This window comes from Oncorhynchus nerka, linkage group LG25, assembly GCF_034236695.1.
Source record: "Oncorhynchus nerka isolate Pitt River linkage group LG25, Oner_Uvic_2.0, whole genome shotgun sequence".
NCBI classification, from domain to species: domain Eukaryota; kingdom Metazoa; phylum Chordata; class Actinopteri; order Salmoniformes; family Salmonidae; genus Oncorhynchus; species Oncorhynchus nerka.
This window is the reverse complement of record NC_088420.1, coordinates 38,250,144-38,266,459: the sequence shown is the minus strand read 5'-3', so window position 1 is coordinate 38,266,459 and position 16,316 is coordinate 38,250,144. Positions and strand designations below refer to the sequence as shown.

Below are 16,316 nucleotides of genomic sequence, written 5' to 3'. Positions count from 1 at the left end.
AAGCCAGTGCGTCATCATCTAGCTCCATTTTTGAGTATTTTACATTACATCTCAATCCTGTCCAAAATCCTCCTGCGGTGTAAATATGATAAATTAACAGCTAATAAACATGCTTGATACCTGATTGATTATGGTTATTAATTTATTGATATGGAAACAGTTCTTTTCACCTTGTACGTGTACTGTAGAAAAACAATACATGTTCAGGAACCAGAGCTCCCCCTAATGGTACAATTCTTAGCAGATTTAGGGGAGTCGTATTTCACACTAGCATACTTAATGCTAATCTGTAAGGATTGGGTACATATTCAATATGGAAATAGCTGCACCTCTTAACTAGGTGGGAGTTTCACTATATCACTAACATCTATATTTCTTCCTTTCAGTGCATAGAAGGAAGGGGAATGGGGAGTACCTAGGGGTAGGGGCTATGGGTTCATTTGGAATTAGGCACAAGTCCCCCATGATGCCTAAAATAGATCAGTCCTGTAGAGCTGTTTTTCTGCACCCAGTTCCATGTAAGCCCTGCTTGGACTGTCTATGGAGAAGAGGCTTTATAACTGACCTTGTCTACTCTCACATGGGGATCGAAGCTGGATTTTGGATTTATGCACGTTTGGGATGTCATTGTTAGGGGTCCAAGCAACATAGTTGCTGTGGACCAATTGCATTTCTTTCTTCTTTTGTGTGGCCACTGGTGTGTGGCATTCAGCGAGTATTACAGCTGCTGCTGCTGCTGCTGCTGCTGGACTGTTATCTTATCAGACATGTGACTCTGAGCTGCGATGGATCAGGGAGATAAATGTGTGTTAGGACCCTCGAGTGTCTGTTCAGTGTTCAGTGTGTTTCCTTCGTGCTCTGTATTGTTGTTGTGTAATGCAAGCCCTTCTCCTTGAGTTCTCTATAGCAGGAGGTTGTTCAATGTTTCTTGGATCTAAGTTTAAATCTGGGTTTCTCACAGTTAGTGGCTAACATATGCCTGTTTTTCTTCCTAAGACAAATAGTTATACAGTATTAGCATCATTGGTCAAATGTATGACATGAATCTTTAAAAAATGACACAAATATATATTTGGCTAGAACCTAACACAGTTTTGAGAGACAGAAAATAAGATCGATTTGTGAGATAGATGAGGTAACGCCCTTTAATATTAGTAAATCATATTTTCTCCTCAGTATGATAAGTCATCTCAGACCGTATGTGAAAGTTGTGGTGCTGTGGATCAGCGGGTGGTTGAAGTATGCGTTAGAGAGGGTGTGGAGAATGCCGTTCTCAGTGCCACACACCTGGGTGACATCACCAGGCAACTCAGGTGAAGGACTGTATGACAGGTTGTCAAAGGAGTGGCTAACCAATGAGGTGTATCGTACCTATCACCATGGAAGTGGAACAATGGTTACAGTCCAGACCAGCACACATGCCTTCTACGTAAGTTAACAGCTGCTGTATGTCATCACATCATCCCTGCATTGCCTTTAGAAATGGTACACCTCACTTCTCCATAATGGAGTTTGTCTCATCAGACATACTGCAGAATTTTTCCATAACTTGACATAATGACAAAGATAACATTCCATCTATGTTTTTTTGTTCTTTCTGTGTGTATAAGGTGAACCTTGGTCGACTGACTGACTGTAGTGAGTACTTCAGAGCCCTGTCCCAGTCCAGTATGAGAGAGACCACAGAGAGCCTGATTGTCCTGGACCACATTCCCTCCTCAGTCTTCCATTCCCTCCTAGAATTCTGCTTCCGGAATGACTTCAGCGTTCCCCCGGAGGAGTTGGGAGAACACATCCAAGTGGGTGGATGTCTTATTCCCCATATATCATACTTATTTTCCACTCATATGGAAATTAATCTGTCCCAGGCTGGCACATCACACAGAGCACCAGCAATTTATTGTTTGAAATGTCGTATGTATGATAACTCAATTTCTCTGTCTGACTCTGGAGGTGGGCAGCTACCTGCTGGCTGAGGCCTTTGTGTCGCAGTGCCTGTTGGCCCTGTCTGGTGTTCTAACCCCAGACACCTGCCTGTCCTACCTGGCTCTGGCCCGGGACATCAGCTGTACTGAGCTGGAGACGACTGTGTTCTCCTACCTCAGCAGACACCTTCTGGAGCTGTCTCACCTCACCAGGTACAGCATGACATTCCCCAATACTTGACCTCATTTAATCGGCCTACTTCATGGGCTTCAAGTTCCACACCAAGCAAATAATCTTCAGCTGCAAGGAGTGAACTCTCCTTCCAACTGAAAATGGATTATTCTTCATATTGTGAATGCATGGCCAGGTGTTTGCCGGCTGAAGACAGGGCCGAACTGACCCGTCTAAGGTGGCAGGGTGATCTCCGGCTCTGCTGCGTGAGGAAGGAGAACCTAACCTCCTGGAATGACCTAGAAACAGAAGCCGCCCGCCACCTCTTCACCCTAGATGGATCAGAGGTCACTGGTGACTGGCGTCCACTAACAGAGCTCCCCTTCATGGCTGATAAATGGTGCTTCACCACGGTGGTTCTACTCAACTACCTCTACCTCATCGGTGGCTACAGGCAGCGGGCTAAGAGGGGCTGGGAGTTCAAAATGGCCTCCTTTAGGTACAACCCCTTCACCAACACCTGGGTCTCCACTGCACCTCTCATCAAGGTACAGGAAAGACATCCACCTCATGAAAATCAATCATTGTTAATCATTGTTATATAAAAGGTATATTAAGTGTCTGTATCTGTTGTCTTCCCGACAGCACAGGAGGCATTTCAGTGCGGTGTCATGTGATGGCTGTATCTATGCTGTGGGAGGCTGGTACTTGGACTCTTTGGTGACTCCTGACTCTAGCACAGCCCTCTACACTGCTGTGGAGCGATACCACCCCAGAGACAACACATGGACGTAGGATACGGCTCCTACCTGGATATTATTGTGTATTATTATGTTGCTACTATGGCTGTCAAACGATAAAAACATGTCATCGTCTTAATCACAGTATTTGCTGTGATTATTTACTCGCGATTAATCACAAATTCAGAATTGGAAGATCTTTTTTTTATATATACAAAAAGCATTACAAGAATATCGATGTCTTGATTTTGTCCAAAGTAACTCGAGTTGACGGATTAACTCTGACAGCCCTAGCTGCTACTGTACCTCTTAGTCTAACCTATAGGTTTGTGTGTTTTCTCTGCTGCAGGTTTGTCTCCTCTCTGCCTTTGACTGACTTACAGTTCACCATGACCCTGTCCCATGACCTCCCTCTGGCCACCAGCCTGGGCTCCCGTCTCTATGTCCTGGGGAACATCCAGAGGACTGGAGAAAAGCTGCTTCTACAGTATGACACCAGGCAAGGTAAAGCAGTATCAATCTTGAGTGGAGTTGTTCCTTGCAACCTTACATGTTGGTCAATTGCAGGCTGTAGTCTAATCAATAACAGCCTTTGAGCCCCTATCACACACATACAAACACACACAGACAGACATGCACACTCCTGTTTTCTCTGTCTTTCCCAGACTTATGGTCTGAGCTGCTCCCTACCCTAACCAAAGCCAATGCTGACCTCCCCAGCCTCTACTTCCTGGGTGCCACGGACCGGCTGTTTGTGATTGGAGGAAACAACTCAGAGAATGTGGTGACATCATTCTGTGTGGAGTCTGGGAAGTGGGGGCAGGTGAGACCACCACCTAAGCGTTATCTTGAATGAGATTAAGTTGCTTTATATGCCATAGGCCTATCTCTCTAATCCTCCCGTTTCTGGTCCTAGGTGAAAGGGGCTGAGAAGGTAGCATTAGCTGGACAGGGGACAGTGCTGGGTGACCAGGTGTACATGCCAGGTATAGAACACAACGCTGCTGTAAGGCTGGATCTCCACTCCCTATCTCTCACTGTCCTCCCTCCTCTACCCATCTGCATTCGCTATGAAGCCCTCCTTCACCTTTCCTTCTAAAACAACTTTCATCAATTAGTCTGATTTGACTTGCCTTGCTGTTTCTGGGGTTCAGGTCAGGGTTAGTGCTGGACAAACGCAGACTCGTCATCAAGGGGGTCTTTGCTACATGTGGACTTCACCATTCTGTGTCAGCAACAATATGCCTTGTCCTGCTTTCACTCTGCCTTACATGACAATTTTTTGTTGGTCTGTACAGTAGGGGGCTTGCACGGTGTCCTCCGGCTTGTGTTCAGTTTGCAAATTACAGCCAAGACTGTTCAGAGGTGCTAAGTACTCTCGCCAGCAGATGCTAGACAATCCTACCGGTCTGGCCGTCTCTTAAATCTTTACCCGGAGGAGGATGGGCTCCCAATCTCATTTTCTTCTTAGTCAGGTTCCTTTTAAAGGCTTCATAGGGAGATTTCCCCAGTAACCACGTTTCCTTCCAGTTTTTATGTGAGTGAAGTTATACCATATAAATAAATAAAATCATGAGAGCTGTGGTGGAAACAGGAAGTTTTGGTACAATTGTATAAATGCCGACAGATCATTTGAGCGTTCGACGTGGTGGGATCTTTTTGTGTTGGTAAGATTCATTATGGCGTTGCAGTGGAAACAACTTAATGCGCAAGTATTGATATATTATAACAATATCGAAGGTAACCTGGAGTCACGTGTGATGATATGGTGTGTGGTCCTACTACTAAGACTCGGGAAATCATGCAGTTTATTAGGATGCAGATGAAATAAGTTATGATGAATTTCACAAAAGTGTGCGGTGATGAGTTTGATGCGCCTTTCCAATAAATGTTGAGTGTGACATGATGATTGATGCTTGACTGCCATTTGACAAATAAAGATATTCGGTCTCTTATCCATAATAATTTCATCATGTAGACTCACTAGTCTACCCGTACATTGTGCACAGCCTACCCGCACTGTACCGTATCTGCCAGCTCTTGTGTAGAGCGCACATGCTAAGTACAGAGTAGGCACATTTGCTATTTAATGCAACAGTTTTGATGACAAAATTATCGGTAGAATTTGATAGGCATAGAAACACAATGAACTCTAGATATTTATTCAGTACATGAAAGCTTGTGTGCACTACATCATTAGTGTGCACTACATCATCACATACTGATTTTTAACAGAAACATGTCAGTTTGGTGGAAACACACATTTTCTTTATGCAGAATTTGGAGTATCCGTGTGTGAAAATCAGTTGCCAATTGGATTGAAATATAACTACTATTACCTTTGTTTACTCTTTTGGGAAGTTTACTTACTTATAAGCACTTTGTGACAAATGTATTTGTGATATAGAGGTTAAAGGAGAATTAACTGCTTGGTTGACTGCCTAAAGCTGAAAGCCTGCCAAACCATAAAAAACAGTGTGTCCACAGACGTAGTGATAGAAAAGTGGAACATGGCGGGTTGTTACGTAACACAGCAACGATAGACACACTGTTCACAGAGAGATGAAACTCGCCTCAAAAGTTGCCTCATAACTATGAATTATTAACCATTTGTCACTGGGTACCACGGCCAAAACGTAATATATATATGTAAATAGATTGATGAATAAACATCAGGTGTTTCTAGTAGTACTCTACAGGGGTTTGAATGCTATGTGGTCAGCAGGCACACGAGGATACAGTCTAGCTCTAGATGGTGTCCAGTTGCAGAAAAGAAAGAGGGTAGAATTTTGCTCCCAGTACCTGAGGAAAGCCGCTTCAAGGGCATAGGAGTCACAGACAGAGCACAGAGGCAGCACACACACAGAGAGCTCAGCTCTGGTCCAGAGGGATTCCACTGTGAGAAACCAAAGTCACTGTCTTCTTCTGTTTCACTTCAGCCAAGCTTGAATTGAATCGATTTTCAAGGTATTGAATTACTGAATGTTTTGTTTTTGGATTGTTATTATGTATCAATTCTTTGGCTACTGTAGCTGTCTATGTCTCTGAGAAACACTAAGTATGTAATACTGTACTAGCGTAGTTAGTTACCATATAGATTTGTTGCTGGTGCTGGGTTGGGTGTCACCGTCTGTGCACCTGAGAGCTATAGGAAACATTTCAGATGCTTGACAAACAAAAGCAAGTCAAAAGTTAGTTATTCTCTAGCCCCCTTGTGCCACACAATAAGTGTGTGTAATAGGCTAACGGAAAGATAATTCATAGGAAGTCTGCATCCTCACAATTGATTTGAAAAAGTAAATGTTAACTGAAGGAAATTAATTGTCTCATTCTTCAGTTGATATTGTTCAAATCTAAACTTTTAGCTGACCGGACACATATTATAAAGCTATACTGGAGAAATATCCATTTGGCACTGATGGCACTGTATTATGTATTTGGCACTGTATTATGTATTTGGCACTGTATTATGTATTTGGCACTGTATTATGTATTTGGCACTGTAATATGTATTTGGCACTGTATTATGTATTTGGCACTGTATTATGGCCCTGGTGATCAAACCTAATTATTAGAATATTTTTTATGAATACACCATGCAAAATGTTTTGTTATGTGGTCAGTGGTGTAGTAGGCTGCTCTTCCTAGTCTGCAGTGTTTATATTTATAAACCGGTTCCACTTCTGAGCGCATGCCAGTAACCCAGGCTACACCGGCCTCTATATCTGCCATTTCAACTTTGCCCTACTTGGCTGCCGGGCACGGCATATGACATGGAAAAAGGAATTCAAGCCCAACTTGTCAGTCAACCGGGCCACAACATAAACAGACTTATGACCTCCACATACAGTTACAAAATATTGAACTAATCCTTGAAATTACAAAAGGGCTGCCTATGGCTATTTCTTAGTCATTGTTTCCATGAGTCTATGAAAATGAACGTTTCTCTCACCTGAAATTGATGTGAGAGAGGTTCGACTACATTCCTGCATGCATCCATTTCCAACCGTCAGCCTAAAGTTGGTTTGGTTTTAACCATTAGGCTAGAGCAATAGTAATGGCGTCTTTTAGTAGGCACTAACTCCGCCATGGCTCGTTGGCCAATGCCTATGGGGAAATTACTGTTTTTTTGTGTGTTTTTGGATAAAGGCCAAAAATAAGGTCTGTGGTTAACACAGGCTTAGGAGATCTTATACGTTTTGTTCTATGATCTTCATTGGCTAACGTCATTTTTGTGAATTTCGAAGCATATATGTAATCAAAACAAGCACCTAAAGGCTTCATATTCATAAAGGTCATGTTAACTGACTCATTAAAAAAAGTATATGATCTCCTAATTGCGCATACATAGGTTCCGTTAGGTCCTATCAGAACTCGGCTAGGAGAAGTGAACGTCTGTTCTCACATACTCCTTAAAAACCATTGTTTGTTAAACTAGAAAAAAGCAGCAATATTACTGTTGTTTGTCTCTAGAGCCACCATGGCAACAACATTTCCATGCACTTCCTCAAAATAGTCGGAATGAATCAAAGAAAAATCAAGAAATCTGTAATACATTTTTACGTTTGACATCTACCTAAGATGTTTGGTGCAGTACTTCTCAAGTGAAAAATTGTGCATGAAAACTAGTAGTGCACATACAGTAGGGCCTAGCTGCTGCTTAGCTCTCTTGTCTCTCGTTGAATGACAGCAAACACTTCATTGAACAATACCGTCCATAGGTCCTACCCCTACTGTTGACCAATCACCAATGAAGGGGCATAGACATCAGCTACCAAATTTCAACTTGCCTCAAGAAAGATGTGTGTGGCAAAGAGCTGGAAAAAAAACTGCCGAACACCGAAATTAACAAAAACGCCACAAAATGGCGTCATAATATATTTGTGAAACAGGCATAAGCCTGTGTTAACTTTAGACCTTATTGCCGGCATTTATCCCATAACCCCATTCTTTCCCCATTCATATCCCCCATAAGAATGACTGGAACCAACCAGAAATAACTACTTTCCTGGTTTTTAGGAATATAAACAGACATGCTCTATTTGATAATTGCGCGGAAAAAAATAAGGATTTAATATTTTAAATATATTTCCACACTATGAAGTTGAAATAATACTGTGAAATTGTGAAAATTAACATAATGTTCTTTTAGTGTATGAGCTGTTTGAAAAGCCTGCCTGACATTTTTACTTGTTTTGCATGGGTGGGGTTTTAAACCACCGGTGACAACACTAATATTGAATCCTACTACACCGGCTTTGATGCTCGTCGGATGTGGCAGGGCTTGAAAAATATTATAGACTACAAAGGGAAACCAGCTGCCCAGTTACATGAGCGTACCAGACGAGCTAAATGCTTTTTATGCTCGCTTCGAGGCAAGCAACACTGACTCATGCATGAAAACACCAGCTGTTCCGGATGACTGTGGGATCACGCTCTCCATAGCTGATGTGAGCAAGACCTTTAAACAGGTCAACATTCGCTGTTCTACCTCTCCCTGGCCAAGACTGTAATACCTACATGTTTCATACAGACCCACACAGTCCATGTGCCCAAGAAAGTGAAGGTAACCTGCCTAAATGATTACCGCCCCGTAGCACTCACGTCGGTAGCCATAATGTGCTTTGACCAGCTGGTAATGGCACACTTCAAGACAATCATAACAGAAACCCGAGACCCACTCCAATTCACATACCGCCCCAACAGATCCACAGATCGTGCAATCTCAATCGCACTCCACACTTCCTTTTCCCACCTGGACAAAAGCAACACCAATGTGAGAATGCTTTTCATTGACAACAGCTCAGCGTTCAACACCATAGTGCCAATAAAGCTCTTTACTAAGCAAAGGACCAGCGACTCCTGTGGCGGGCCGGGCGCAGTGTGCGCTAACCAGGTGCACGGTGTTTCCTCCAACACATTGGTGCGGCTGGCTGGGTTGGATGCACGCTGTGTTAAGAAGCAGTGTGGCTTGGTTGGGTTGTGTTTCGGAGGACGCATGGCTTTCGACTTTCGTCTCTCCCGAGCCCGTATGGGAGTTGTAGCGATGAGACAAGATAGTAACTACTAACAATCGGATACCATGAAATTGGGGAGAAAAGGGGGTAAAATTCAACAACAAAAAACAAACAAAAAAGTTAATGAAAGAAAGTGTTACTACTTCACAGACAGTATCTCTTCACAATCATTACCAATTTGGGGTCAAATGTTTTATCCCTGTTCGCGCTTTTAAGATAAAAATGTGTTGGCTCATTTAGGGTTAAAAAAGTTGAACGCCTCTGTCTATATCTCTCTTTTTTTAACAGGGTCTTCGACGTCACCGGGATGGCAGAGGCACATCAGGCAGTTGGCTTCCAGTTCACCGTCACCTCAGACGGCATCGACCTCCACCTGAGCCGCGAGGTACTCAAACACATCTACCTGTCGGGAGTGACGTCATGGACAAAGCGCGCCATAAGATTTAAAGTTTGTTTTCCAATTATTAAGTAGCCCTACAGTTATTACCAATCCTGGACATGATAGCTAGCTTGGTGTTTGTTGCAGTCCAGTAATAAAACAAATTAGTCAAGTATTATTATTGCCTTGATTTATTCAGGTGTGTGTAGCCTACTACTGAGCTGGGACAAATGCTTGCACATCTAGGAATAGCCTAGTTGGTCTGTTTGTAGGCTAACTACCTAAATGAACATTGAATTATATGATTTTATTTCAGAATGGGATATTGACAGGTGTCTACCCTGCCAGCCCATCTAGTTTGCTGATCGTTGTGATAGCCATATTGAGCACCATATATGCCAGGATAGACCCATCACTGGGAATGATAGACACCATCAAGAGGACCATGTCTGTCAGGTCAGTGAGCAAATAACACAATGATGAACAGGCACTGTGGAACAACGATACATCTTCTTTTCGGCCTGTGGTTATCTGTCAAAATAATTTCCTTGTGAAGAAAAATAAACATAATTTTGATTGTTTGATGGTTTGACTTTTTGCCTAATGCTATTTTGTTGTGGTAAAATTAGGTAAAGTTGTGTTCTCTCCTGTGTCCAGTGGCTACATGACAGTGATGAGTGCCAATCCGTTTGAAAAACCATTTTTAAAAGTTTGCTTGCTGCAGTACCTGACTGGATTTTCTCCTTTCCACTCTCTCGTCTCCCCTCACTCCAGTGGCTACATGACAGTGCAGACCCGGACAGTGCTGAGTGCCATCCTGTTTTCCACAGGCCTGTGGCTCTCTCTCATCCTCATGCTGAGGTACATTCTCAAGGCCCTTCTCTCCTACCATGCCTGGATCTTTGAGTCCCACGGCAAAATTAGCTTCTGCACCAAACTCTGGCTGGTATGTCTGTTAAATGTCTCTATTTCAAAATCAACATGACCAAAAGTGCAGCTCACTCATAGCTCAGAATCAAGACAATATATTGTCTGAGCTCAGTATTGGATTATTCTGGCAATTAACCCAGTCATTGTGTTGTGTTGTTTCTCCTCAGAGTCTGGTGAAGATGTTCTCTGGGCGCAGACCTCTCCTCTATAGCTTCCAGACCTCCCTACCCAGACTACATGTGCCTAGTGTGGATGACACCATAACCAGGGTGAGATAAAGAGAGATGTTTATGTGTCTCATATGCTTGGTTGAAATACAATATCAAACTGATAATTTGTTCAGGAGAGACCAGGACCAGTATATAACCATACGTGTACACTACATATCGGTATTATATCATATAATCTCTCTATGACCTTGCAGTACCTGGAGTCAGTGCGCCCCCTGCTGGATGATGAGCAGTACAACCAGATGGAGGTGGTGGCCAATGACTTCAAGAAGGACCAGGCACCCAAACTCCAGAAATACCTCATCCTCAAATCCTGGTGGGCTACTAACTATGTACGTATTCAGATTGTTTCAAAGTGCCATGCTAGGATACATTAAACAATAATTTTGGTAGCTTTATTTATAAAAAATAAATGACTGTATTACTGTTTTGGTGAGTGATGAAATTGCTCTTTAAAACAAAATAGTAGTCAAACAAATGATTGTAATAGATTGTTTTACCTGTTGCAGGTGAGTGATTGGTGGGAGGAGTACATCTACCTTAGAGGCAGGGGTCCCATCATGGTCAACAGTAACTTCTACTCCATGGTAAGACATGTCTGTACTGTACGTGTACTGTAGACATTATACAGGGAACATGGCATTAAATAAGATGCATCCAGTACCCTTCATTAATGCTGTAATGATGATCTGATTTAGGATCTGCTGTACGTGACTCCCACACACAGACAGGCAGCTCGGGCAGGGAATGTTGTTCATGCTATGCTGCAGTACCGCCGCAAACTAGAGAGAGGAGAACATGCACCGGTAACGAAAACCCCTCTCTCTGTCTCTCTCACCGCTCTTCTCTCCCTCTCTCCCTTCCCCTGAGAGTATTTAGGTCCCTCCTCCATTCCCCTTGGACCCATGGCCCTCTCTCTACCCCTTAAATAACCCAGGTCATCTTCCTCCTCCTTCTATGTTAACCTAAATCATCCTCCCACTGCCTTTGACTTATTTCTGCTCTACTAAAGTAACCGCACTCTCTCTTTTCTCTCTCTCTCTCTCTCTCTCTCTCTCTCTCTCTCTCTCTCTCTCTCTCTTCTATCTCTCTCTCTCTCTTTTCTCTATATCTCTCTCCCTCTCCCTCTGTCTTTCTCTCACTAGTTGAGGGCTCTGGGGGTGGTGCCCATGTGTTCTTATCAGATGGAGAGGATGTTCAACACCACACGTATCCCTGGTATAGAGACAGGTGAGCACACTGCTGCCTGCTGGGGGCATAACACTATCAGACTATCGCTGGGTAGTTGCATGACTAAATATGAACATGCATTTGTGTAAGACACATCTTCCAACAATCGAAGACAAAAGCTATAATTCAAAAGGAGCGTTATGTGCATCCCCCCAACCCACAAATAATGTTCTATGTTCTCTCCCCTCCCCCTCTCCTTCTCCATGATCCAGACTTTGTTCAGCACCTGAGTGACCGGAAGCACCTGGTGGTGTACCATAAGGGCCGCTTCTTTAAGGTGTGGCTGTACTACGGGGGGCGTCACCTCTGGCCCTCTGAGCTGGAGACTCAGTTCCAGAGGATCCTCGTCGACACCACCGAGCCACAGCCTGGGGAACTCAAACTGGCTGCCCTCACAGCCGGCAACAGGTATTTACACATATAGGCATGAAAGCGCAAACACACCTGCACACACACCTGCACACACACACACAGAGGGGTACATATACACCCCCCTTCCTTACACACACATCAGAAATAAAACAGCCACCTCTCCTCCAGAGTTCCGTGGGCGCGGGCTCGTCTGAAGTACTTCAGCCAGGGTGTTAACAAAGCCTCTCTGGAGGCCATCGAGACGTCAGCTTTCTTCCTCAGCCTTGATGACGAGGTGCATGGTTATGACCCTGACAAGCTGAGGTCATTGGACCTGTATGCCAAGTCCCTGCTGCACGGGAAGTGCTATGACAGGTAGGACAGGACAGGAAATGAGGAAGAAAACATCTATTGTAAAGTAGGCCTATTTTTCAATAAACTGTAGTTTAGTGGTAAATTGCTGTTCTGTGCACTGCCTTGTGATGAGTGTGTTACAGTGTTTAACCCGATATGCATTCTTTCTCTCAGGTGGTTTGACAAATCTTTCACTCTGATCGCTTATAAGAACGGTAAACTGGGGGTTAATGCAGAACACTCGTGGGCAGATGCTCCCATTATAGGACACATGTGGGAGGTAATAACCATATTATTGATGGTATTAAGGATGTATTGCATTAATGAACAAACAAGTTTTTCTAAAACACATTATAAACTGGGTGGTTCGAGCCCTGAATGCTGATTGGTTGAAAGACGTTGGTAACCAGTTTATAATAGCAATAATGCACATCGGGGGTTTGTGGTATATGGCCAATATACCACTGCTTAGGGCTGTATCCAGGCACTCCACGTTGCATCGTGCTATGAACAGCCCTTAGCCGTTGTAAATTGGTCATATACCACACCCCCATGCCTTATTGCCTAAATATAGACTAAGTGTACAAAACATCAAGGACACCTGCTCTTTCCATGAGAGACTGACCAGGTGAATCCATGTGAAAGGTATGATCCCTAATTGATATCACTTGTTAAATCCACTTCAATCAGTGTAGATGAAGGGGAGGAGACAGGTTAAAGAATGATTTTTAAGCCTTGAGACAATTGAGACATGGATTGTGTATGTCTGCCATACAGAGTGTAAATGGGCATGACAAAAGTGCCTTTGAACAGGGTATGGGAGTAGGTGCCATGCGCACCGGTTTGTGTCAAGAACTACAACACTGCTGGGTTTTTCATGTTCAACAGTTTCCCGTGTGTATCAAGGATGGTCCACCATCCAAAGGACATCCAGCCAACTTGACACAACTGTGGGAAGCATTGGAGTCAACTCGGGTCAGTGGAATGCTTTCGACACCTTTGTAGAGTCCATACCCTGACGAATTGAGGCTGTTCTGAGAGCAAAGGGGGGGTGCAACTCAATATTAGGCAGGTGTCCTTAATATTTTGTACACTCAGTGTATGACATTGTGATTAATTGGGATGTGTGTTGTGTGAGTCTAATGATTGTTGTGCTGTCTCTGTGTAGTATGTCCTAGCAACGGACTGCTTCCATTTGGGCTACACAGAGGAGGGACACTGCAAAGGAGACATCAACAAGGGCCTGCCTCCCCCCACCAAACTACAATGGGACATTCCACTGGAGGTATGGCTTCTAATGGGTTAGGGATAAAAGTTGTAGCTTTAGTAAAAAGGAAATGGGATGAATGAAATTTCTCTCTGTAGAGTCAGTAACGCTAGTTTAGACTGTGTTGTGTTCTGTAGACCAGTCAGTAGTTTCTACAGGCTGCCCTGTGTCTTGTCTGACCCTGTCTGTCCTCTGGTCTCTCCTCGTCCCTCAGTGCCAGGAGGTCATTGAGGAGTCCTACATGGTTGCCAAGGTGATAGCTGATGACGTGGACTTTCATGGCTGTCTGTTTGATGAGTTTGGGAAAGGCCTGATCAAGAAGAGTAGGACCAGTCCTGATGCCTTCATACAGCTAGCACTACAGCTGGCCCAATTCAGGGTGTGTGTGTGTGTGTGCGTGCTTTCATCATGAATAGTCATGATGATACCAGACAAACAATACAACACAATGATTGGGTTAACATTAACAACACAAGACACTATCAAGTCCATAGCAATGCATCTGAATGTATTTGTTGTCTATGTGTTGTAGGATAAGGGGGAGTTCTGTCTGACGTATGAGGCCTCAATGACCCGGATGTTCCGTGAGGGTAGGACAGAGACGGTTCGCTCCTGCACCTCAGAGTCCACAGCCTTTGTCAGAGCCATGGAGGACAAGAACACTGCGGTCAGGACACGCCTCGGTTAATCATGTCAGAGAAAATATAGAATGAACTAATGACAACACAAGAGCAGTAACAGTCACCTTCCACTTACATGCTAGTACGTTCCAGACCATCAGACGGTTGACAGTATCTGATGTTAAACACAGTGTGGGTTCAGCACTACAGGTCAGTAGTTCCACAGTCAGTAGCCTTGTCTGTGGGAGTTACTGATAGAGAGTGACATGATGTAACTTCCAGTAAGGCTCAGGTCACTCTGACTGAAAACTAGGTGACCAGGACCCAAATGTCTGTTTCTGGACTCTGATCTCTGAACTTGGCCAGCTACTGGCTATGTACTTTTTACTTTTGCTCCTCTGCTAACATACCTGATTTAGCAGGTATGTCAAAGTGCTGATAAACAGCTGATAGGTAGAATCAGGTGTGTCTGAGTAGGGCTGCACCGAATACCTGCACACTCAGTAGCTTTCCAAGTGGAGGGTTGACCACCACTGCTCTATCTGTTGTGTTTTTGAGATGTATCTAGGTTTTGATTGAATATCCTCTGTTTCCCTGTGGAAAGAGTGCCCAAAAGTTGGACCTCTTCCAGAAGGCCGCAGACAAACACCAGAACATGTACCGTCTGGCCATGACAGGCTCTGGCATCGACAGACACCTCTTCTGTCTCTATATCATGTCTAAGTACCTCAGCACCGACTCACCATTCCTCAAACAGGTGTGTGGGTGTGATGTTAACACCATTATACATGTTAAATGATAGTTTTATGATAAATTTACGCTTACCCCCTCACCCTTCTCCCTCTCCGTTTAGGTGTTGTCAGAACCCTGGAGGTTGTCCACTAGTCAGACTCCTCAACAGCAGCTCAACATGGTTGACATAAAGAAGTTTCCCAGATACGTGGGCGCGGGGGGGGGGTTCGGCCCTGTGAGTCAACCGCCCACACGCACATGCTATACACACACACGCACACAGACAGACATACGGTAATAAATTAGCTGGTACCAGAATCTCAAGTCCTACTGCCGTTGTGTCCTTCTCTGTTACTTCTTCTGTCTGCTTTTACTTTTATGATGTGGTCAGAGTTAGGGGTGAGTGGTACTGTCTCTCCTGCGCCCCCAGGTGGCTGATGACGGCTATGGCGTCTCTTACATCATTATAGGAGAGAACCTGATCACATTCCACATCTCCAGCAAGTTTTCCAGCCCTGAGACGGTGAGACCACTGTCTAACACTACACAAACCTACTGAATCGCACAGTATATAGCCCTCACATATTACCTTAATGGCAATCTAGGTGAATATTTATCAGGTTAAACAACTGTCTTGTTCTCTGTAGGACTCGTACCGATTTGGACTGAACATTCGACAGGCCATGCTGGATATTCGTGCGCTATTCGACCAAAAAGACAAGAAGGAGAAGGAGATGTGATGAGAAGACAGTCTGGAAGGTCTTTATAGCCTTCATACCACATTTTTGTGCTCTGTGACTTTACAACATTGTTTCCCAACGGCTGGTCACGACTAGTCTCTTCTGGGTAACGACTTTAGACTGGGTTAAGTTATAAAGCTTCTGGATATCTACTCAGAGAGCAGGAGGAATTGCTTTGCAGAAGAATACATATTTAATAAAGCATTTTCACTATTTATATCAGACACTATCCTTTCTATAAAAGGGCAGTGAATTTTGAGTATAGTTTTGAACCGATTCTGGCAAGAGCAATGGAGCACATAATGCCTTGGTGGCCATATAGAACTATTATTAATCTGATTTTGATTGTAGTAGGATATATGAATGTAGCCTTGTAAGGATAGGCCACTCATCTGTTTAGAGAGAGGTCATAGTATTTGCTTCTGATTGTAATATGTGTACACTTGTATATACCATTGTTTTGAGTATTTTAAGTGTTGTAATATATAAGGTTGTAAATCGGAATCTGTTATGCTTATGTATTTGTGTTTATTAGTATATTATAATAAAGGATATGTTGATTGTTTGACTTCTTCTTTGGACTCCAGGACAGTTGGAAACATCAACTGTGTGGCCAGCTGCTGTTGCCA

General features: G+C 43.7%; 2 protein-coding genes across 5 annotated transcripts; both read left to right on the top strand.

Annotated features, from left to right (window-relative positions):
• The first annotated feature begins 429 nt into the window (after positions 1-429).
• Positions 430-4,792, top strand: LOC115109486 (kelch-like protein 42). The gene is made up of 8 exons (XM_065009775.1): positions 430-1,429; positions 1,611-1,799; positions 1,954-2,138; positions 2,294-2,645; positions 2,743-2,888; positions 3,187-3,341; positions 3,503-3,660; positions 3,754-4,792. The coding sequence occupies exons 1-8, from the start codon at positions 1,178-1,180 to the stop codon at positions 3,934-3,936; spliced, it is 1,620 nt and encodes a 539-aa protein (XP_064865847.1). The 5' UTR covers positions 430-1,177; the 3' UTR covers positions 3,937-4,792.
• Positions 4,793-5,616: 824 nt separating this feature from the next.
• LOC115109485 (carnitine O-palmitoyltransferase 1, liver isoform-like) lies at positions 5,617-16,252 on the top strand. 4 transcript variants are annotated; one of them, XM_065009773.1, is made up of 20 exons: positions 5,617-5,804; positions 9,143-9,239; positions 9,550-9,689; positions 10,008-10,179; positions 10,331-10,432; positions 10,588-10,725; positions 10,903-10,980; positions 11,092-11,199; positions 11,539-11,623; positions 11,836-12,031; positions 12,164-12,349; positions 12,503-12,608; positions 13,217-13,303; positions 13,497-13,613; positions 13,810-13,974; positions 14,128-14,262; positions 14,820-14,972; positions 15,069-15,182; positions 15,378-15,470; positions 15,595-16,252. In XM_065009773.1, the coding sequence occupies exons 2-20, from the start codon at positions 9,162-9,164 to the stop codon at positions 15,685-15,687; spliced, it is 2,346 nt and encodes a 781-aa protein (XP_064865845.1). In that variant the 5' UTR covers positions 5,617-5,804; positions 9,143-9,161; the 3' UTR covers positions 15,688-16,252. The 4 variants fall into 4 exon arrangements, with proteins under 4 accessions (XP_064865845.1, XP_064865844.1, XP_029490280.1 ...); XM_065009772.1 differs by having other exon boundaries at positions 9,143-9,302; XM_029634420.2 differs by lacking the exon at positions 13,217-13,303.
• Positions 16,253-16,316: the final 64 nt, after the last annotated feature.

Coding starts and splice junctions, on each gene's coding strand:
- LOC115109486 (XM_065009775.1), top strand. CDS start 1,178: ATGATAAGTCATCTCAGACCGTATGTGAAAGTTGTGGTGCTGTGGATC. Junction 1,430..1,610: donor CCAGCACACATGCCTTCTAC/GTAAGTTAACAG, acceptor TGTGTGTATAAG/GTGAACCTTGGTCGACTGAC. Junction 3,342..3,502: donor ACAGTATGACACCAGGCAAG/GTAAAGCAGTAT, acceptor TGTCTTTCCCAG/ACTTATGGTCTGAGCTGCTC.
- LOC115109485 (XM_065009772.1), top strand. CDS start 9,162: ATGGCAGAGGCACATCAGGCAGTTGGCTTCCAGTTCACCGTCACCTCA. Junction 10,981..11,091: donor ACAGTAACTTCTACTCCATG/GTAAGACATGTC, acceptor GATCTGATTTAG/GATCTGCTGTACGTGACTCC. Junction 12,032..12,163: donor GCCCTCACAGCCGGCAACAG/GTATTTACACAT, acceptor CCTCTCCTCCAG/AGTTCCGTGGGCGCGGGCTC.